A 23,601-nucleotide genomic window follows, 5' to 3' on the forward strand; every position below is an offset into this window, starting at 1 on the left:
CGCCCTCAGACTCTCCACTCTTGACCTCTCCCGATTCCTAAGAGGTCAGTAAGGGGCGTGCATGAGTGTGCACCCGAGTGCTTTCCGTCCCGTCCTAAGGGTTCTCTTTCCCTCAGAGTGAACTAAAACTCTCCAAGTGTCGTCCTCATTAACCTTGAATCGAGTAAACCGCCATCGGGATTCACACAACCCGCGAAGCAGAGCCAGGAGCGTCGGTTCCGATGAAAAGGTGACCCGGACCGGCCCAGAGGCCTGAGGCGACCCACGGAAGGCGCCTCGGGAGGGCGGGGCGAACGGTTCCCTCCGACTCCTCCTCGCACATCATGGTGAAAGCAGCAGCAGCAGCAGCGTCCCCGAAGGGGCGGGGAGAGAGAGGGGGCGGAGCTCCCGGCTTCGGCCCAAAGCGCCCGCGCGCCCCCTTCTTCTTCACGTATTAGCAGCACGAAGAGGGGGTCGAGAGAGAGGGCGGAGCTCTCGGCCTCTGCTAGAAGCGTCCGCGCGTCCTCTTCTTCCTCTGCACGTATTAGAAGCACGGAGGGGGCGGAGCTCTCGGCCTCTGCCAAAAGCGTCCGCGCGCCCCCTTCACCTATTAGCAGCAATAGAGGGGCGGGGCAAGGCGGGGGGCGGAGCTCCCGGGCTGGTCCAAAAGCGCCCGCGCGCCCCTTCCTCCCCCTCCTCCTCCCCGCTCGGCTCCTCGACGCAGCATGGCGCTCTCCGCCGATCCCTCCTTCCAGCGGCTGGCCGAATGGCAGCGGGCCCACGCCGGGCAGCTGGTGCTGCGAAAGCTCTTCGAGGCCGACCCCGAGCGCTTCCACAAGTTCAGGTGGGCCCCTCCGCTCGGGCGGCGCCCTCCGGCCTTCCCCGCCGGCCGCTATGGCAGCTGCCCAGGAAAAGGTCGCCCGGCGGGGCTGGCGGCGGCCTCTCTCCGAGGCTTCGGCAGGGCAGGCGGGGGCGGGGGGGTGTCTTTCCACCGAAAGGGGCCTGAGGGATTTAGCCGTGACTTGGTGGTGAGGAGGACAGACGCTGCTTAGGCCTCTGGAAGAACCAAGGAGAGCCGGCTCTGCGCTGCCCGCCTTCCTCCTGCTGGGGATTCTGCGTGGGCTGTGAATGGCAATAGGCCTCCGGACCAGTGTTTCCCAACCTTGGCAACTTGAGGATATCTGGACTTCAACTCCCAGAATTCCCATTCGCTGGCTGGGGAATTCTGGGATTTGAAATCCAGATATCTTCAAGTTGCCAAGGTTGCTTTAGACTTATATCCCGCTTCACAGTGCTTTTACAACCCACTCTAAGCGGTGGACAGAAGCAGCCTCTTGCCCCCCAACAATCTGGGTCCCCCTTTGACCCACCAAAGAAGGACGGAGGGAGCAAGGAAGGAAAGAATAGCATTATCAATAGCATTTAGACTTATATCCCTGTTCCTAGTGCTTTTACAGCTCCCCCGCCTTTAGCCGTTTGCAGAATCAGCCTCTTGCTCCCAACAATCTGGGTCCTCATTTGACCCACCTTGGAAGGATGGAAGGCTGAGTCAACCTTGAGCCGGTGGTGAGATTTGAGCTGCTGAATGACAGTGGTTAGCTGAAGGAGCCTGCAGGGCTGCAGTCTAACCATTGCACCACCCTGGCTCAGTGAAAGAAAAGGAAGGAAAAAGAAAGAAAGAGGAAGGAAAGAAAGAGGAAGTAAGTAAGCAATAGCAGTAGCATTTAGACTTATATACCGCTTCATAGTGCTTTTGCAGCCCTCTCTAAGTGGTTGACCGAATCAGCCTCTTGCCCTCAACAATCTGGGTCCTCATTTGGCCCACCTCAGGAGGATGGAAGGCTGAGTCAACCTTGAGCTGGTGGTGAGATTTGAACTGCCGAATGACAGCAGTTAGCTGAAGGAGCCTGCAGGGCTGCACTCTAACCACTGTGCCACCCTGGCTCAATCAGGAGCTGCTGCTAACAGGCTGCAGGTTCTTTCCACCCATTCGCGCCCAGAGAGCGACCGTTGTTATTTCTGGGATCCGCAGAGCGTGGTTGAAGCTGTGTTTGGCTTGGCACCAGCTCCTAAAGCTGGACAGTCGCCCAGAAAGACCCTGTAGCTGTGTTGACTCCATCTGCTCAACTCCATTCATGTCAATCCTGATGGGTGTATAATTGCACAAATCCAACACAGTTGGAAGGATTGTGCCAAGCTAGAAAATGGGGGGCTTTTTTTGCTGATGGGCTTTCATGAAGGGGGTGAACCTGCTTCCTCTGTTGCCGTGTAAAAAACCTGATGAATTCTGTCCTTGGACTCCAAGCAGCGCCAAGCTTGGATAAGAGAGAATCCCAAATAGCAAAAATAACACCCAAAGCAATGCCTTTTGTGTGGTCAGTTTCAATGAAATTTGCAGCAGGTGGCTTCTTGCTTCTTGAAAAATGATGTGGCCTTCCTCTTGCAATGTGAACCTTTTTACTGAACTAGCTTTGGTGGTTTTCTGTACAATTTCCCAGCCAGGGTGATCTTCTGTTACCTAAGTTACAAAATGACTTTCAAAATATTAAGAGAATCAGGAAGTAGCTCTGCCAACAGTTTTTCTGCCCATGGAGAGATTTCTTCTTCCGTATCTATCCAGAGGGTAGAATTCTGGTTCTTTTGGCATAAAGCCACCTGGGTGACCTTGAAAAGGCCAGAAGAAGCAGGCAAGGGCAAACCGCTTTCAAAACCCTTGTGCCAGGAACATGACCTGAAGGAACATGCCCACAGAAAGCATCCACCCATCCAGAAAATCTGGATTCTCATGTTCTCCTGTCGTGATTGAAATATATTTTTTATGGTTTAACTGAATGTTTTTGTGGAATGTTTGGCCTCCTTGAGCAAGAAGTACAGTGCCTTGGTGAGGTATAAATAAAGCATTTTCTCAAATGCCCCTTCTTTGATCCAGTCATCAGAGCTTTTTTGACTGATCTGATACATTTATGGAAATAGGCACAAAATGAAATTAGGAAATGAGTCTCCACTTTTTACAAGCTCTCCCCCTTTACTTGATTTCCCAATGAATGAAGACTCCTTGGAAATGCATTAAATTTTTTGATAAAATAAATAATATCTTTTCCTCACTATTTTGCTTTCATATCTATTGCAAAGACAAGAAACTTTTCAACATAATGAGCTACACTCTTGTCAATTTATTACATTTTACCAAATACACATGTAAACAAGAAAACTTACAAGAGAAGCTATAAGAATAAAGAGAATAAGGATAGAAAAAGGTATTTTAAAAAAAGAACACAATTATACAAAAAATGACTTATGACTTCTTCAAGGGATAGAAAGGATGCTTACATTTGACTCTTGATTTTCAAGATTATAATAAAGGAGAATTCCCCAGTGTTTCACTTGCTCTGCCATAGTGTAAGAGCCTTCCTTGGAAATTTGGAATGGCAGCTTCACCCATGTTTCCCTTTAGGGATATTTTAGAAGTACCTCAGTTACTGGGTGTCTTTATTTCTTCATTTGGGAAGAGGAACAGTTGAATTAACTGTTAATTCCTGGTGTTGGTTCTTCTTTCCCTATGGACTGACACGTGTGAATATACCCTAAAAAAATGGCTTGCTTAAAAATAATCTGCAGAACAGTGAAATGTACGTACTTGTTTACTCTCATTGGTCTGCCGCCTCTTCTTATGCTCCCATTTGGATTAGAGGATTATTGGGATTTTCCTTCGTTACATATCTTCCTTTCTCAGACAAGGCAAGCGGTAGGCTATTCATTTAGGTAATGGACTTGCTTGCTGTCTTTGCAGCCAGACCCTGAAGACGGAGCATGGGGACATCTTGGTGGACTATTCGAAGAATCTTGTAACGGAAGAAGTTATGAAGATGCTGGTGGAACTGGTAATTTAACTGCTACGTCTACAATAATGTTTTATAACTTTTGGTCAGACAAAAGTTTATCCTACATTTATGTATGATCTGCATTGCATGTGTTTTTTGCAATGAACCATAAGCAAACAAAAATCTCCACAAAAGCCAGCTCATCATCTAAAATGAAACTCCTTCAAATACAAACGTTGAAGAATTGGTAGAGTGTCATGTTTACCATATTTCTAGGCTCTGGCCTGTTGGCCTTTAGCTGCTCCACTTTATAAATCCTTTGATATACCTTTTGCCTCTAATAACCCTGAACATAGAAGGTATTTTGGGGAGTGGGGTGGTTTGACCTGACTTTCCTAAAAGATACTTTACTTCTCCCTTTTCTAAAAATGTACAAGGAGTAAATTCTCTGTTAGGGAAATTGGATTTCTGCCATGAGCAAGGGCTGAATTCAGTGCTGCCCTTTTGACTAGGAGTCTCTGATATGCCCAGTTATAATTTAAAGAAAATAAAAAAGCAGGAAAAAACCTCTGGCATTAATGTACTATCTTCCTTGATGATCAGCGATGGTGATAGGTTGGACTTGCAGTGGGATACCCACAGTCCACTGTGATTTTGGGCCAGTTTTTCATCCTAGCCTGAGCCCACCTGGCAGGGATGTTGTCATGGGACTAAATGAGAAAGAGAATAGCTATATAGGACTCCCTTGAGCTGCCAGACAAAAGATCAGCTCAGCTACCTAGAGATAATCGGCTATGTATGAAAAATGGATCAGCTGTTTATCTGGCTGGAGGATTTGGAAAGCGTATTGTTTCCTACATTAAATGTTTTGACTTTCAGGCCAAATCAAGAGGCGTTGAAAAAGCTAGAGAGAAAATGTTCACTGGAGAAAAAATCAACTTCACTGAGGTATGAGTCCTTCTTATCTGTGATCTGAAGATTCTTCATGCTTGTGAAATAGTAACCTTTAGGCTGCGGGCGAGAAGGGTTTGCCATAATTTGGCTGCTTTTATCAGTCCGGCTTTCAACTCTCTTTAAGGGTTTAATAGCTGTGAGCGACTGGATTAGAGCAATTTTGGGTTCTTAAGTAGTGCAGAAAAAGAATTTGAGAAGCCAGTCTGGCCCAGGGCAGGATACTTATCTATGAAACGTGATCTCCTTGGGGTGGCAGGACTGGGGGAGGAAACTGGTGTCTAGCATCACTGGGTATTTTTATCCAAGGCCCAAGATATAAATACAAATGTGTGAAAAAAAAGGAAGATAACTCTGCTCAAACTGAAGAGCCTAAGCCAAATTTGGGGAGTGCTGGCAAAAGGAAGGAAGTGTTTGGAAACGGGCCAGATGTGTCCAGCAGCTATACAGAGAAAATGTCCTGCCCTGGTGACTGCTCTGCCCCAAGCCCTTTTCCTTCTGGTCCAGAGGAGAAGTAGCGCATGCGTACAGCAGACTCAGGGGCAGGGTGGTCCTAGGCTACCCAGGAAAATGGCAGCCTGAGGTAGGGGAGCTGGAAAGGAAGCAGAAGCCGGCCCTCCGGCCTCCCCTGTCTGGCTTTGCACATTCTGCAAGCCTCTAAACCAGTGTTTCCCAACCTTGGCCACTTGAAGATATTTGGACTTCAACTCTCAGAATTCCCCAGCCAGCGAATGCTGGCTGGGGAATTCTGGGAGTTGAAGTCCAGATATCTTCAAGTGGCCAAGGTTGGGAAACACTGCTCTAAACTCTGGGTGTGGACACATGCCTCCCCAAGACATTTGGGGGTATAATATTTCCTCTTTTTCTCCCACTCCAGTTTGGAGGCATCAGGTCAAGAAGCACAGCTAGGAAAGAGGGGAATATCGAAACAAAAGTAGCACTAGATAAAATATTACTGGGCCCGGAAGAGAAATTGATTTTAAAAATTGTATTGTTATTTATTAAATTTTAAAATGCAAACTGAACAGGTGAAAGAAAACATGATTATGTTTTGGTGAGGCCACATTTGGAATACTGTGTTCAGTTCTGGAGGCCTCACCTACAAAAAGATATGGATAAAATTGAACGGGTCCAAAGATGGACTATGAAAATGGTGGAAGGTCTGAAACATAAAATATATCAGGAAAGACTTCATGAACTCAATCTGTATAGTCTGGAGGACAGAAGGGAAAGGTGGGACATGATCGAAACATTTGAATATGTTAAAGGGTTAAATAAGGTTCAGAGGGAAGTGTTTTTAATAGGAAAGTGAACACAAGGAGAAGGGGACACAATCGGAGGATCAGAAACAACCTGATAAAATATTATTTTACTGAAAGAATAGTAGATGCCAGGAACAAACTTCCAGCAGACGTGGTTGGTAAATCCACAGTAACTGAATTTAAACATGCCTGGGATAAACATAGATTTATCCTAAGATAAAATACAGGAAATAGTATAAGGGCAGACTAGAACGACCATGAGGTCTTTTTCTGCCATCAATCTTCTATGTTTCTATTAACTGGGCACAGGATTTTGGATACTCTATTAATTTAAATGGCAACAGATGTGGGGTAGAAATAAAAAGTTAACATTAGCTACGGCTTATAAAGAAAATTGGTACAAGATGTATTATAGATATTATAGACTCCCACAAAATAGCAAAAATAGATAAAAAGTGTTTGCCCAGATGTTGGAGATGTAATAAAGAATTCTGATCATATTACCACATCTGGTGGAGCTGTGAGAAAATCAAGAGATATTGGGGAACAATTTAGTTATGGTTAGAAGATATATTAGAGAGAAAAGTATAGAAAAGAAGCCTGAATTATTTTTGCTAGGCATAGCTCGTGAGCACTTTTATAAAGATCAATTGTCTATAACAACAGCAGCAAGGATAGTGATTGCACAATACTGGAAAAATGAAGCCATACCCACGGAAGGAGATGCTATCGAAAAAATAATATGTGCAGAAATGGATAGTCTTACTAAGAAAATAAAAAATAGAGATGAGGAAGAATTTATTAACTGTTGGGACAAGTTTTATAACTGGATGGGAAAAAGTGGGAGGAGAAAAAGAGAGCTAATAAGTGGCAGGAAACCTTTAGAGTAAAGGTCAGAGTTTTGGATATAAAAGGGAATTTTTAAAAAAAGGTATACCTGATTAAGATCACTGCTAAGATTTGGTTTATATTATGTAAATATGACTTGTGCAATAGGAAAGAAACACTGTTGGAATTGTACTACAGGCATGTCACAAATTGTCCAATTTTTTAAATGTTTTGTTTGTCTTGTATGTGTTTTGTTTATAAATAAAATTTATTTTTAAATTTAAAAAAGCACAACATCCCTGAGGCCAGGGGGCAATTTTATTTTCCAAATGCAGAGACCACAAATAATGCAGTGGTCAGAGCCGCAGAGGAAATAACATTTATGATCTGGTTTTAGAAGCTTGAGATTAAGAATAAATGGGTGTATTACCCACACGTTATGAGGACTTGGTACAACTATTTTTTATTCTTATTTGTTTTATTTTTATTCCTTAAATTCCCATGCACCCATCTCCTTACTAGCTGACTGGACAGCTTATAAATGATACATGAAATATTTACCTAAAATCTGCCCATTGGTTTTGGCAATGTCTTCTGAGCAAAATTGTTAGTTTGATAGTCAGAAGGTCTAAAAAGATGCACATGAAATGTCTTGCACACTTGTTACAAAACACCTTGCTTCTGCAAAGCCAAATGACCCGGTGCCCTTTGGGAGGGTGTGTGATATCTTAAAATACATCTTAGAGGAATGACATGAGCAAAGCAAGTTCCTCAGGGCGGGCAGAGGCATCCGTTGAAGTTCCTCTTCTATTGCTCTCGGCTTCGTTACTTGGTGGCGTAATAGCTGCACAAAACCAATACTGAAATAGTTTCTAAAGAATCTCCGGTAACCCAGGCTTCTTCCAACGGCTGCCTGCAGATTTGTGGAGCAGAATGTGCAAGTGTTGCTGCTCACACCGCCATCCTGCACCCCAAGAACAAAGAATATTTAATGATCACAGAGAAAACGGGATGGAAGCATTTGTTGATGCTGGTCGAAATGGGACAAGAGACAGTTGAAAAAATTTGGTTTCAAACTGCAGAGTCCTATCGGAAATAACCGTTTACAGATATTATCAAGGTGGAATTAGGAGAAGTCGGCAATTTTTTTTCCACAACTGAGAAAGTTTATGTTGCTACCGAAGAATTGTTTTTAGGCCCAATCCGGTTATACATGTAAAATACGGTTTTGTTTTGTTTTGGCACTTATAAGAGAGAAAGAATTTAATTTATTTGACTTCTATCCCACCCAATCCCAATGGGACTCAACAATAAAAAGGGCAGACTAGATGGACCATGAGGTCTTTTTCTGCCGTCAATCTTCTATGTTTCTATGAGGGGATATGCCAGCCTTTGGGTTCAGTGAATCGATGGCTTGCTGGTGAAAATAAAAATAGCTCTCTAAATCAGTGATTTTCAACCTTTTTTGAGCCGCGGCACATTTTTTACATTTACAAAATCCTGGGGCACACCACCAACCAAAATGACACAAATTAAATAAATACATACATACATACATACATACATACATACATACATACATACATACATACATAACCCCCTCGTATATACAATCCCATGTAACATCCCCTTATAAATACAGTCAATCATCAATCATCCCTACTCAACTTTATATCTCATTTCTGGGTACTTCTCCTGTCTTTCCCCCTTTTCTCTCTCATGTTTGTCATTTCTCTCTCTTCCTCCCTTTTTCCCTCATTCCTTTTCCCTCTCACTTCTCCTCTTTTTCCATCCCTGTCTCTCTCCCCCCCTTATGTGTGTGTGGAACCATTTCCAAAACCAATTGAGGGCTGGGGTTTTTTCTCTTTTATTCTTTTCAAAAAGAGGTGTGGGCTGGGGGGCATTTCTTATTATTTGGGTGCTTTTTACCATATGCTTCAAGAATCACCCCTCTCTCTCTCTTTTGTTTCTCTCTCCTCTCATTCTCTGCCTCAATCATTTCTCCTTTTTTCTCCCCTTTTTGTTCTCATTTCTCTCTCCTTTCCTCTCCCTATCTGTCTCTCTTGCTTTCTCTCTCTCTTGCTATCTCTTTTTCTCTTATTTTCTCTCTCTCTCTCTCTTGTTCTCTCTTATTTTCTTTCTCTCTCTCTTGTTCTTTCTCTCTCTCTTTCTCTCTCCCTCCCTCTTTCTCTCTTTTTCTCACTTTCTCTCTTGTTTTCTCTCTCTTGCTTTCTCTCTCTCTCTTGTTTTCTTTCTCACACTCTTTCTCTCTCTTGTTCTCTCTCTTGCTATCTCTTTCTCTCCCCCCTTTCTCTCTCTCTCTTTCTCACTTTCTCTCTATCTTGCTGTCTGTTGCTGTCACTCACTCTCGTTCTCTCTCTGTTCTTCTCAGCGGAGGCCAGCGAAGGTGATATTCAATGTCGGGAGCGCGCGAGCGGTTGCGCGTGCTCCCTACCCCCCTGCTAGCCGCTCGGAATATTCAAAATAAGAAAAGCCTTCACCGGCGAAGGTTTTTCTTATTTTGAATATTCCGAGCGGCTAGCAGGGGGGTAGGGAGCGCGCGCAACCGCCCGCGCGCTCCCGACATTGAATATTACTTTCGCTGGCCTCCGCTGAGAACGGAGAGAGAACGAGAGTTGGGCCATTTTTTGTCTCCTGCGTTCCGGGTGCGGGAGGAGCCACGCCGAAAGGCAGGAGACAGCGGAGGAGGAGAGGGGGCGGGCGGGGGGCAGCGCCGAAAGGCCGAGGGGGCCGGAGGCACCGTGGGGAGGCAGGGGCGGCTGCGGCTCCCTTCCCTTCTGCTGCCGGCGCCTCCCCGCCCCCCCACGGGCTGGCAGGGAGATGAGGAGCGCGCTTTCGGGGAAGCGACGGTGCTTTGGGGAAGCGACGAGAAGCCATGGGCGTGAGGGGGCCGACTTTCAAAGCAACCTTTGCCGGCCTCCCGTGGGAGGGTGCCAATAGCGGCGGCGGCGGCGGCGGGGGGGCAATAGCAGGGGGGGGCGAACCGCCTCGCGGCACACCTGACCATGTCTCGCCACCGGTTGAAAAACACTGCTCTGAATAGCTCATAAGAGCAAGCTGCCTATTGATCTTTCCGGCCTATGCACTAAGATGGGAGTATTATGTTAGCAGAATTTTAGTAAAATGTTTGCATTTGTTTTGGAAAAACCTAAAGATTAACCTTCATGCAGCCATAATTCTCCAAGCTAGTTTTAGGGGGGTTGCAAGTATCTGATTGTCTGGAGAAGTTCTAGCCAGATCAAGCAGTTGGCATTCCCTCCTGCCCCTTTGGCTGTCACCATTTCTGGACACCGATACAGCCACCAATCCTACCTGGTACAGTGCCTGGTTGGGAAGGAGGAATCAGGCCGAAGAGGCCTCCAGGCTTTCCTAAGGGCATTGTGGGAATGGCGAGGGATTCGTCTTCGCTTGCCTTGGCATTTAGATCAGCAGCTATTCTGGGCAAATGTCCAGCAGAGAGGCCTTTGTTGGGTGGCTGGGGAGGACCGGGGGGCCTGAGCTTTCTTTCATTCTCCTCTCCTTGCTTCCTCCTGCAGAACCGAGCCGTGCTTCACATTGCTCTCCGGAATCGCTCCAATACTCCAATCTTGGTGGAAGGCAAAGATGTTGTTCCAGAAGTAAACAAAGTTTTGGAGAAGATGAAGAATTTCTGCCAGGTATAAAGCGTTTCCTGTCACTAACCGAGGACGGTATCTCTCTCTTTACACACACTGGTAGTACAGTATACTGCTATAACATATACCTGGGGGAAAGATCAGAAGCAACGTGAGAAAATATTATTTGACTGAAAGAGTAGTAGATGCTTGGAACAAACTTCCAGCAGACGTGGTTGGTAAATCCACAGTAACTGAATTTAAACATGCCTGGGATAAACATGTATCCATCCTAAGATAAAATACAGGAAATAGGATATGGGCAGACTAGATGGACCAGGAGGTCTTTTTCTGCCGTCAATCATCTATGTTTCTACCTGGATTACCAAGGTGTCCAGCAAACCTGGAAGACAGGGAATTATCAGGGAAATTGGCAGTTTGTGAAATATCGGAATTATCAGGGAATTCGTGAAAAAAATGGAATACGTCGGGGGGAAAACAAATTGTATTAAAATGTTTAAAAGTCAGGGAAAAATCATGTAAAAAAACCCAACGGATTGTGCTGCCTGGCAGAGTCAAGCAAAAATGAGCATAACTGTGGCAACAACTTGCTTCCTCAGCTACTAATATTTCTCCACGGCTTAGCCCTTTGGTATGACATCATCTACGACCACGCCTTAACTAGATCACAAGTTACAAGGAAATGTCAGGGAAATATCAGGGAATTTCAAAATGCCTTTCCCCCTGGACACCCTGATTACATATGCAGGTACTTCTTGACTTATGATCACAATTGGGACTGGCCACCATTGTTAAGCAGGCGGAGTCCCAGGTGAGGTTTGGAGGCTCAGCGCAGACCATGCACAGGTTGGTGGATGCTGCTGTGTGGCCTAAAGAGGCCACAAGGAGGCCAAGGAAAGAGGCTGCAACTACCCTCCGCTTGGCCCAACTGCATAACAAAAAGGTGCCACGCCCAGGGGAGCACCAAAGGCTCAGAAATCTCCACTGGCGACCCTCCCCCCCTACAAAGCCCTGCCCAGATGCCCTTCAGTCTTCACTTGGTCATGCCACTGACACGCTTTGTCCATCATGGCCGCCTGTGAGGCAGCTGCTGACCAGGCCGGGCCTTCTCCACCAGGCCACTCACGCTGTTCTCTGAGACCTTCTGACAAGGCTACCGAGGATTTGGAGAAGGCCATTCGGAGCTTCTGGAAGGCTGGAAGAGCCAGCAGCTGCCTAGCAAAGGGCCACGCCAGGCATGCTTTGCCAGCAGCGGGCGCAAGAAGATGGAGGGGTCAGCTAGGAGGGCCTGAACTAGGACAGCATAGGACAGTGATGGCGAACCTTTTCCCCCCTCAGGCGGTGAAAGCGCATGCACACACATTATTGCACCTGTACGAGTGCCCACACCCATAATTCAATGTCTGGGGAGGGCGAAAATAGCATCCCCTGCCCCCCTGGAGGCCAGAAACAGTTCATTTCCCAACTTCTGGTGGGCCCGTTAGGCCCGTTTTTCACCTTCCCCAGGCTCCTGCACCCTGGGGAGGGCAAAAACTCCCTCTCCCATTCCCCTGGAGGCCCTCTGGAAGCCGAAAATGCCCTCCCAGAGCCTCCACTCGAGCCGAAAAACCAGCTGGCCGGTGCATACGTGTCTGCTGGAGCTGAGCTAGGGCAACGGCTTGCGTGCCGGCAGATATGGCTCCACGTGCCACTGTGGCACCCATGCCATAGGTTCCCCATCACTGGCATAGGAGGTTATGGAGCACAGGGCACCAAAGCAGCATAGATGGGGGAGAATTAAAGTGCCCCTGTAGGCATAAGTAAGTCATTGTAACTTTGAACAGTCCCCAAACAGATAGTCATTGAGTATTAAGAACAGCAGTGGCTAGAATGCAGTACTGCAGGCTACTTCTGTTGCCTGCCAGCTGCCTGCAATTAGGCAGATCAAATCTCACCAGCTCAAGGTTGACTCAGCCTTCCATCCTTCCAAGGTGGGTAAAAGGAGGTCCCTGATTGTTGGGGGTGAGAGGCTGATTTTGTAAACCGCTTGGAGAGGACTAGAAAGCATTGTGAAACGGTAATTAATAATAATAATAATAATAATAATAATAATAATAATAATAATAATAATGAAAAGTCTAAGTGCTATTATCTTGCTAGGAATATACACTGCTCAAAACAATAAAGGGAACACTCAAAGAACACATCCTTGATCTGAATGAATGAAATATTCTTATTAAATACTTCATTCTCTACAAAGTTGAATGTGCTGACAACATGTGAAGTTGATTGTCAATCAGTCTTGCTTCCTAAGTGGCCAGTTTGATTTCACGGAAGTTGGATTTACTTGGAGTTATATTGTGTTGGTTAAGTGTTCCCTTTACCTTTTTGAGCAATATAGTTGTCCAAGTAGAATGTGGTGTGGTGGACCTACAGTTTGGGTATAAAGAACAAGATACCGTTGTCCGTTATGGGATGACAGTATAGCAGCATACATTGTAAAAGGCAAGGGGAGGGAGAATTGGGGACGGAGAATTGAGTCATGAAAAGAAAGGCCCATGGAAAAATGTCTTGCATAAAAAAACAGAATAAGAATACAGGCTAAATCACAGATTGAAGATTTGGAGTAAAATTACGACCACAGACAGAGCTGGGCTGCTAAGGTGGAATGGTGACGGGTGCTCACCCCCGTAGCTCTGAGCACTAGCGGAGCCCAGCGCAATTCTGTGACTGCACCTGGACAGCCACTGGCACCTCTGCATGTCCACCCGCGATTTCGCTTCCTGCCCAGGTGCAGTAGCAGAATTGCACTGGACTCCGCTAGCGCTCAGAGCCACGGGGGCGAGCACGCCTCACCGTTCCACCTTAGCAGCCCAGCTCTGCCCACAGAATTGTAAACGCTATCTTGCAGGTTTACTCAAATGAGCAGATTGGACTTGCCCAGTATCAGAATATTAAGGCAAAGTTTTAAACCTAGTGGTCCATACTTTCTGAGCGGGCTGCTGTCTTTCTTTCATACAGAAAGTCCGTAGCGGTGACTGGAAGGGCTACACTGGAAAAACCATCACGGACGTGGTCAACATTGGCATTGGCGGTTCAGACTTGGTGAGTGAGTCTCTGCAGATTCTGCCTGCCCAGGACTGGCGGGTTCCGGAGTATCGCAGTGTTCAAGGCTTGTCTCCTTCTTCCTCCAGGGGCCCCTCATGGTGACTGAAGCGCTGAAGCCTTATTCCAAGGGAGGCCCTCGTGTTTGGTTTGTGTCCAACATAGATGGGACTCACATGGCCAAAACCCTTGCGGAGCTGAATCCCGAGACAGTACTCTTCATCATTGCCTCCAAGGTAGGTCCTGCTCTGGGGAAGGGGACTCCCCCCCCCCCTCCCAATTCTTTCAGCAGTAGAGGGGAGTCCGTCTCTGCCTTGCTGGAGGAGCTCAGGCTCATTAATGTAGTGAAAAAGCTTCAAAGTGTCAGTGAACCCTAAGCATTGATTTTTTTTCATCTGAAATGGGATTAGCAAGTGGCTCGCTTCCTGTTTTATTCTCTTTTTTGGGTGTGTGTGTGTGTATAAAATGTTCTTTATTTTTTCTCCAACATACAGTAAAAACATAATAAGCAGTAAAAAAACATAGAATCAGTGCCTAAAATAACAATAAATGATATTTCTTTGTTACATTAAACATTCACAGGAAAAAAATCCAAACAAATATACTGTACTTTTTATCCTCTTCTTTGCTAAATTAATTAAAATTAACTACACATGAGACATATTTCATCCACAGATAGCAATATTATAAAATCTATTCCCTTATATTCCCTTTTTCTATCTATAATAAAACATAAACATATATCAATATGTACATATATCAATATCTAGTTTAATCCTTTCATCTCTGTGTTAACTCTTTATCCATTGTTGCCACCAATCCTTATTTTGTCATCTGGGTCTTTAGGAAAATAAAATTAAATCATCATGTATTCCTTCAAAGATAATTAAGAAAATTATTTCTCAATTATTTTTAGTTTCCAACCATTCATAAAACTCCCCAGATCTTATAGCAACCATACTCTTCTTTATCTTTAAGTTTTAAATTAAGCCTATTCATTTCAGCACAATCTAAAATCTTACCTAATATTTCTCTTTCACCTGGAATTTTATTCAGCTTCCAATTTTGTGCATATGCTATTCTAGCTGCTGTTAGAATATGTACAATCAAATATATTTCCTCTTTATTAAAATTTTCTGGTAGAATACCTAATAAGAATATTTCTGGTTTAAATTCAATAGTCCTTTTCAGAATCTTCTGTATCCAGTGTTTTATTCTCCAGGGTAGCCAGTTTAGTCATCAAAGGAGCTGTCATTAGCAGAATATCTTTTGGGGCCTTTCAACACCAAGTGCTATTTTTTGGGGTGAACCCAACATGATGATTGCAATTTTCTGGGGCCATCCAGTCAGAGCCGGTCCCTCTCTTGAATGAGGCTTTGCTTCACCTGTGGTTCAAACGATAGCAAAACTCTGGATACTGGCACTCCGATGTTTTGTGAAGTGTGGTGGATGCAAAATGTAATTTGTGCACTGCTACATTACTTGTAATCCCTTCTTGGAAAAAAATTTGGGGGGCTGATATATGAAGAGAACTTCACGGTATAAACTTGGGCACAATAGCAGTAGCACTTACAGGTTTACACCACTCCACAGTGATTTTCAGCATTGTCTATTCAATCTGTCTCAATCTTCCCTCTCTCTACTCCCCTCTATCTATCTCAGGTGGCTATTCCACCTTTAGTACCTACTTTCCTACACCTTCTGTCCCCTTTCCTACTATTATCTCCTCCTCCTTCCTTCCCTTATATTCTCTCTCCTTCCTTCTCCTTCCTTCTTCCTTCTCTACCTCCACTTCTATTCTCTCTCCTTCTTTCCCACACCCTGAGTGGATAATTCTAATTACAATTTATTATTTTTCTCCTCACTGAAAACATACATACACTATTACAGTGTTTCCCAACCATAGCAACTTGAAGATATTTGGACTTCAACTCCCAGAATTCCCCAGCCAGCAAATGCATTCGCTGGCTGGGGAATTCTGGAAGTTGAAGTCCAAATATCTTCAAGTTGCCAAGGTTGGGAAACGCTGCACTATTATATACATAGATACAACTTTGTAAACATGCATCATCACATTTCCTGAAACTCATTAAGTTCATAAAGGCAAGTTGTTTGCTTAAATGTGGCATAAAAGAAAAAGCAATCACCAATAATTTGAAGTTTTAAAACCAGCTGTTAAAGAATGGGCCTACACGCATTTCCACACAAATATGCCTTGGGGTTCTGATGGCTTTTACCCCAATTGCACTAGGAGTTAAGAATGAATTGTTAAGAAACTTTCTTGGCCTGTTCACAAAGATAAGAATCAGGCCAAAGCCCATCAAATCCAGCCTTCTGTGTCCCACAGTGGCCCCACAACTGTACATGGGGATCTTGAGTAGAAAGAGAAGGCAAAACCCTCCCTTTCCCTTGACACCCAAGAAATGGGACCCAAGGGAATCCTGCTTGCCTCAACCAACACAGCGGTAGCACTTGGACATCCGTTTCAATAACCACCGATACACTTGGCATCCATGAATCTGTCTAATCCTGCCTTGTTACTATATGCAATACAGTGTTCCCTCGATTTTTGCGGGGGATGCGTTCTGAGACCGCCCGCGAAAGTCGAATTTCCGCGAAGTAGAGATGCGGAAGTAAATACATTATTTTTGGCTATGAACAGTATCACAAGCCTTCCCTTAACACTTTAAACCCCTAAATTACTATTTCCCATTCCCTTAGCAACCATTTAGATTATTACTCACCATGTTTATTTATTAAAGTTTATTTTAAAAAATATTTATTAAAGGCGGATGAAAGTTTGGCGATGACACATGACGTCATCGGGCGGGAAAAACCGTGGTATAGGGAAAAAACCCGCAAAGTATTTTTTAATGAATATTTTTGAAAAACCGTGGTATAGACTTTTCGCGAAGTTCGAACCCGCGAAAATCGAGGGTACACTGTATATCTATTTTGTACTGATATCTGTGTCTGAACAATCCATTACTATTACTGCCCACACCATACGCTGTCTTAAAAGTTGTTTTGGGGATATATGTTTCCCTAAACAATCTATCACAGGCGTTCTCCATTCTCCCTCTGCAGCCAGTCAAGTTACCAAGATTTTAAACATTGGTTGTTGCTACTGTTGGTTGTTGCACAGCTGATTCTGTCACAAGAAGCTTGAGGGGCCATTTGAAGGAACCTTCAGCCTGGCTTTGCTGCCCCGGGCCCTGAGTTGCTAGGTGACCTGACTGACCAGGTGTTTCACTCTTCTCTCTTGTTTCCTAGACTTTTACCACTCAAGAAACAATCACGAATGCTGAAACGGCCAAAGAATGGTTCCTTAAAACTGCTAAAGATGTAAGTAAAGGTTTATTTTATTTTATTATTTTATAATTTATGTGCTACTCATCTATCTGTCCAGAGTGACTCTGGGTGGCTTTGTTTTTCCCCAATACAGTGGTACCTCTACTTACGAACTTAATTCGTTCTGTGACCAGGTTCTTAAGTAGAAAAGTTTGTAAGAAGAAGCAACTTTTCCCATAGGAATCAATGTAAAAGCAAATAATGTGTGCGACTGGGGAAGCCACAGGGAGGGTGGAGGCCCTGTTTCCTCCCAGGAGATTCCTAGAGAGGCCCCACAGAGGCTTCTCCCTGCCTTTTCCAGTTACAGTTTTGGAAGCTTGGGTTTGTAAGTAGAAAATGGATCTTAAGAAGAGGCAAAAAAAAATTGAACACCCAGTTCTTATCTAGAAAAGTTCGTTAAGTAGAGACGTTCTTAGGTAGAGGTACCACTGTATATCCCATCCCAGTCTTCTGGGTAGGTAATGAAAAGATAAAATATATAAACACAAAATGAGAATCATGAAACAACAAAAGAAAGGGGCCAGGAACAACTAAGAGCCAAAATATAGTTTTTACTTGCTTCCAAATAACAGTAGGATTAGCGCTGTCTGTCTTTCCAGAGAAAGGGGTGTCCGTCCCGTCTCTCTCTCCCCCCCCCCCCCCCCCGAGAAGGGGGTTGATTGCTCTACAGCCAGTCAAAACTGACTGTTTCTCGGTATTCAGTTCACCTAGGAGCATCCCATAATTTGCCTGGCTTTGGTTTAAAGATAGGGAACAAGACAGGACCCACCACTGCAAAAATTCTGTTTGCTGCCGTGCAAACGTGTTTTTTTTAACTTTAGAGGATGTGTGGATATGTAGAGGCTTTTATTTTAATCATTGGAAAAGTCTATCTATAGAGGCACCATTTCTGAATTTTTCAGGGTTTTCACTTTGTTGCTAATTTGGCATTCTACCCAGTTTCACCCAAGCTGTTCTGTGAAATGCCTATTAAGCCGCAAGAGAACATGAGACCCTTTGGCCTGCTTTTCCTTGGACTATGCCCAGGGCCCTTTTCAGAGATGGAAAGGAGAGTGGGACTGTGAAGATGATGGGATGAGCAGAAGAGACAAAATTCAGCTGATTGACTGAAGATAAAACAATAAGTATTTCATTATAAAAGGCAGGAAAAAGGCTTTATGGGCTTTTTGTTGAAAATTCAGTTCAATTAATTAGATTTATAAGCTTCTCATCTCCAGAATGGACTCAGAAATGAAGGAAAAAGTGATGATTTTTAGATTGAAAAGATCAAATAGGTTCATTACGAGAACCTTGCAGCTGCAAGAGCAATCATGGGCTTCCCCAGGTATGCCCATGTCACACCAACACTCCGCAGTCTGCATTTGGTTGTTGATCAGTTTCCAGTCACAATTCAAAGTGTTGGTTATGACCTATAAAGCCCTTCATGGCATCTGACCAGAATACCTCCAGGACCGCCTTCTGCCGCACAAATCCCAGCAACCGGTTAGGTCCCACAGAGTTGGCCTTCTCCGGGTCCTGTCGACAAAACAATGTCGTTTGGCGGGAACCAAGGGAAAAGCTTCTCTTTGGCGGCCTCAACCCTCTGGAATCAACTCCTCCTGGAGATCAGGATTGCCCCCACCCTCCTTGCCTTTTGCAAACTCCTTAAAACCCACCTCTGCTGTCAGGCATGGGGAAATTGATTCCACAATTATGGGCCATTTCCGTTTTATATATGGTTTGAGATGTATGACTGTTTTTTATATTAAGGGTTTTAAATTGTCTTTTAATCATTGGATTTGTACTGTTTTGTTGTTGTGAGGTGCTCTGAGTCTTTGGAGAGGGGCGGCATACAAATCTAATAAATAAATAAATAAAATAAACTGAAGAAGGGAAGCCTTGATGGGGGAAGAGCTACAGTGAGCTTGTAACTGCTGTAGGAAAAAATCAGAAATGTTTTTTTCCTTTCTTTCCTTATTTACCGTACTTTATATTTTGTTAATTTTCTATATTTTTCATGTCCATCTTGTTTTTAAAAAAATCATCAAACTTAAGTTTAAAAACTTGCTCTAATTCATATATTTTGTTTATTTAAAGCCCTCCACTGTGGCCAAGCACTTTGCTGCCCTCTCTACCAATGGGGTGAGTATATCACCTTTTAAAAATCTGTGGTTTCAAAGCAGTATTTCCATAAACAAGACATTTGGGGTTCACAATCGTAAGTTTCCATTGATAGGTCAAGTTAAAGTGGGACCCTTTACTAAAAGTGTCCAAATATAGCTGGGAGCCTTCACCTGCAAATGCCTGTCCTTTGGGCGGGGGGGATCCACCCTTACAAACCTCCCTATGTGCTTTCTCTTCTCTTTATATTTCAGCCTAAAGTCAAGGACTTTGGAATTGACACTGCAAACATGTTTGAGTTCTGGGATGTAAGTAAAACCTGTGCAGGCAGGTTACCTTTGTTACCTGGGCAGTGTTTCCCTCTCGCCTCCAGCCTCCTTGTTTTGCCCTTCCACAAGTGTGTAAAGGCATCCTTGTATTTGTTGCGAGCCTTCCTTGTCCACCTCAGGTCATGTCAGATTCTAAGGAGGATGAGCCTCTGGACACCCTGGGCCGGGGGCGGGTTTGACAGATGAAGCAGAGAGTGAGAGTGAGGGAGAAAGTGACCCGAGTGAGCCTGAGGAACCACTAGAGGGAGCTGATGTGACAATGGGGGAGTGGCCCCAGTCAGAGGATGAGGAAGACATGAGAGTAGAAAGTCAGTGGATAGACCTTTGCTATAGGAGATTGCTCAGAAGACGAGAGGAGTTGCATAGTAAAAATTATTAGTGTATTGATTTGGCCTCTTTGGGGTGTGGTGTCACTTCCAGGTAGTATAAAGGCAAAGGATTGTGGGAAATTGGGTGTGGAGATTCAATGTTGTTCAATGGAAGAGATGTGAAACTGAGTGTGTGCTTGAGTGAGGCTTTAAAACCATGATTTCTGCCTCAATAACAATCATTCTGGGATGGATGCCTGTTGCAAGGAATCTGGTGACCAAAATTCATATGTTTTGTTATCGATTGGAATGGTGATGAGGCCGAGCTTGGTGTTTTTCCCGGACTTTGTTGACGTTTAGCTCCCAAGAAGAAAATCCTCCCTTCTAGGCTTTCATTCCGTGTGCTTATATCAATAAATCCTTTGATTTATTAAAGGATTTTTGAGTCGGGTGTTTCGTTCCGAGGGCTGTGCACAGAACAGTACTAAACCACAGGCCCTGAAAGACCAGATTCAGTTGAAATACTGGTGTCCAAAAGCTTCTCTTACCACCTCACAGATCTTTTCAAATAGAATGGAATAGAATAGAATAGAATTCTTTATTGGCCAAGTGTGATTGGACACACAAGGGATTTGTCTTGGTGCAGATGCTCTCAGTGTACATAAAAGAAAAAGATGCATTTGTCAAGAATCATGTGGTACAACACTTAATGATTGTTATGGGGTCAAATAAGCAATGAGGAAACAATCAATATTAATAAAAAATCTTAAGGATACAAGCAACAAGTTACCGTCCTAAAAGTGAGGAAATGAGTGATAGGAATGATGGGAGAAAATAGTAGTACATTAATAATAGTGCAGACTTAGTGAATAGTTTAACAGTGTTGAGGGAATTATTTGTTTAGCAGAATGATGGCATTCGTGGAAAAACTGTTCTTGTGTCTAGTTGTCTTGGTGTACAGTGCGAAGACATCAAATAAGCAATGAAACAATATTAATAAAAATCTGAAGGATACAAGCAACAAGTTACAGTCCTAAGTGGGAGGAAATGGGTGATAGGAATGATGAGGAAAAACTAGTAATAATAGTAGTGCAGACTTAGTAAATAGTTTGACAGTGTTGAGGGAATTATTTGTTTAGCAGAGTGAGGGCGTTTGGGGGGGAAATCCGTTTGGAATATCAATCCGCTCTCCCCAGCCCCCCAATAGATCCCGTCCTCTGGCAGCAGCGCTCCAAGGACTCGGTCTCAGGCTTTGGGCAGCCTCCCCACCTCTTGGGCTGTGGCCTCCGTTGGAGGAGCAGCAATGGACGTGGGGCAGATGGGATTTGCCGGGACAGCCATGGTGCCAGGGCATCTGCAGGGCCTCCTGCTCCTCAGCTCTCCTGCCAGGGGCTCCTCCGTGGCCAGGCGTGGGTCATTTTGCCCCCATTTTGATTCAAACAGCTGCTGTGTAAAAAGAGCTTGAATCGCTTTCAGGTCAGTCTAGAGATGCTATTCTAAGCCCTGACCTTTTTGCCTGTGAAAGCTTCTCACTTGGGCCACTAAAAGGTCACACCTTGTTGGAGGCCTTAGCTCTAAATTTCCCAAGTCGTTGGAGCAAAATGGCTTTGGCACTGAAGTTTGGGAAGCTCTGGGGTTGGTGCAGCCTTGATTGTCGGGCTAATCCTTTCCCTTGGGCGCCTCACGTACAAAACCCTAGGAAGTTTGCTTTGAGAAATCTGCCTTTTGTCGATGGCAATATTTATTTTCCTGCTTGTTAATCTTAGTAACGTATCAAGTATCTCACCTGACTTTCTTCTTCTGACGTATAGAACATGGGTGCCAAAAATGCCCCCTCCCTTCCCTCCCCCCCCTTCTCACTGGAGATTCAGAAGGATTCTATCTGAGGGAATGGGATGGGATAGAATAGAACAGAATTCTTTTATTGGCCACGTGTGATTGGACACACAAGGAATTTGGTGCAGATGCTCTCAGTGTACATAAAAGAAAAGAAGTTCATCAAGAATTATGAGCTACAACACTTAATTATTGTCATGGGGGTCAAATAAGCAATGAGGAAACAACCAATATTAATAAAAATCTTAAGGATACAAGAAACACGTTACAGTCATAAGTGGGAAGAGATGGGTGATAGGAACGAGAAAAAACTAGTAGTAATAGTAGTGCAGACTTAGTAAATAGTTTGACAGTGTTGAGGGAATTATTTGTTTAGCAGAGTGATGGCATTCGTGGAAAAACTGTTCTTGTATTTAGTTGTTCTGGTGTGCAGTGCTCTATAGTGTCGTTTTGAGGTTTGAAGTTGAAGTAGTTTATGTCCAGGATGCAAGGGGTCAGTAAATATTTTCACAGGCCTCTTTTGGACTCGTGCAGTATACAGGTCCTCAATGGAAGGCAGGTTGGCAGCCATTGTTTTTTCTGCAGTCCTGATTCTCCTCTGAAGTCTGTGTCGGTCTGGTTGGGTTGCAACACCAAACCAGACAGTTATAAAGGTGTAGATGGCAGACTCAATGATTCCTCTGTAGAACTGGATCAGCAGCTCCTTGGGCAGTTTGAGCTTCCTGAGTTGGCGTAGAAAGAACATCCTTTGTTGGGTGCTGCAGCTGATCAGTGGTAGAGTCAAGTTCTGCCAAAGCTCATTGGCAAAGCATCAGCTGTTCCCCATCTGGCCCTTCGTCCCTTGGCCGAGTATTTGTGCTGGTCGAATGAGCCCTTGGCACAATTCTCCCTTCCCAAGAGAAGGCAGAGCTGGCTCTCCTTTGGTGGCAGCAGCAGGAAGGGTGGCCACAGGGTGCTTCTTCTAGACCTGCCCCCACCCCACCCCATTATCACTCCTCTGCCACAGATAAATGTAACCTCTCTTTCTCCTTCCACCCTTTCCCTTTGCAGTGGGTTGGTGGACGTTACTCGCTGTGGTCGGCCATTGGCCTCTCCATTGCTCTACATATTGGTACGTATCTGCATCCCTGCGAACTGAATGTTCTTCTGTGGAGGGTGATTAATGTTAGTTTAGATTAATAACTGATTGGATCTTTCTTAGGACAGTCTGTCCCGAGGAAAGAAATGCTTTTAAAACATCTCAGAAGGTTGTAGTAGTCTATCTATGTTTTGCGCTCCCATGCTTAACGGAATAGTGTGGTTAGAAGCACCAGGAATTTGTTGCCTGTGCATCAAGCGATAGATAGGTGATAGTTAAGTAATAGATAGATAGATAATAGATAGATAGGTAATAGATAGATAGTTAGATAGTTAGGTAATAGATAGGTGATAGATAATGAGGTAATAGGTGATAGATAGATAGTTGGTAATAAATAGTTAGGTGATAGATAGATAAGAGATAGGTAATACAGTAGATAGATAGATAGATAGATAGGTAGGTAGGTAGGTAGGTAGGTAGGTAGGTAGGTAGATAGATAGATAGATAGATACTGTTTCCCCCCAAAATAAAACATCCCTTGATAATAAGCCAATCGGCTATAAGGCCAAGTATTTTATTTAAAAAAAAAGAAAAGAAAGAAGACAGGGTCTTATTTTCAGGAATTATATAATAATACAACTATTTTCTTTAGGTTTTGACAATTTTGAGAAACTGCTTGCTGGAGCCCATTGGATGGTAAGTCCCTGAATCTTCTCAGCAGCTGATCTAGAGTTGGGGGAGATGGGTGGCTGTGGACTCTATGCGGCCCTTGAGTTATGCTCCCGAAGGGTAACAAGCAAACGGCTGCCCATGATGCCCTACCCTTGTGGGACAGGATTCTGAGCTATTGGGCCTAGGTTAGAATTCCCTCTGGTTAAAATAGCCTTCATTTATTTTTTAAAAAATGTTTTTCCTAGCAGTTTATCTGAATTGGAAACCTCTAAAAATCCCAGTGTTCCATTAGCGTTTTGTCCTGGGCCTTCAAGGGATCCAGCTTGTCTTATTAATCCAGTTTTGTTTTTATGCTCCTCGCCCAAAA

The 23,601-nt window shown here is 44.3% G+C and overlaps 1 protein-coding gene across 1 annotated transcript in view; it reads left to right on the top strand.

Annotated features, from left to right (window-relative positions):
* The first annotated feature begins 358 nt into the window (after positions 1-358).
* The window catches only part of GPI (glucose-6-phosphate isomerase), a 29,698-nt gene continuing 6,455 nt past the window's right edge, over positions 359-23,601 (top strand). Inside the window, exons 1-11 of the mRNA XM_070760657.1 lie at positions 359-823; positions 3,770-3,860; positions 4,680-4,748; positions 10,399-10,518; positions 13,477-13,560; positions 13,650-13,796; positions 16,834-16,905; positions 18,988-19,032; positions 19,266-19,319; positions 22,535-22,595; positions 23,215-23,258. Coding sequence (XP_070616758.1) covers positions 705-823; positions 3,770-3,860; positions 4,680-4,748; positions 10,399-10,518; positions 13,477-13,560; positions 13,650-13,796; positions 16,834-16,905; positions 18,988-19,032; positions 19,266-19,319; positions 22,535-22,595; positions 23,215-23,258 — 906 coding nt within the window. The 5' untranslated portion in view covers positions 359-704. The remainder of the gene's footprint in view (positions 824-3,769; positions 3,861-4,679; positions 4,749-10,398; positions 10,519-13,476; positions 13,561-13,649; positions 13,797-16,833; positions 16,906-18,987; positions 19,033-19,265; positions 19,320-22,534; positions 22,596-23,214; positions 23,259-23,601) is intronic.

This window comes from Erythrolamprus reginae, chromosome 9 (assembly GCF_031021105.1).
Source record: "Erythrolamprus reginae isolate rEryReg1 chromosome 9, rEryReg1.hap1, whole genome shotgun sequence".
In the NCBI taxonomy this organism is placed as follows: Eukaryota; Metazoa; Chordata; class Lepidosauria; order Squamata; family Dipsadidae; genus Erythrolamprus; species Erythrolamprus reginae.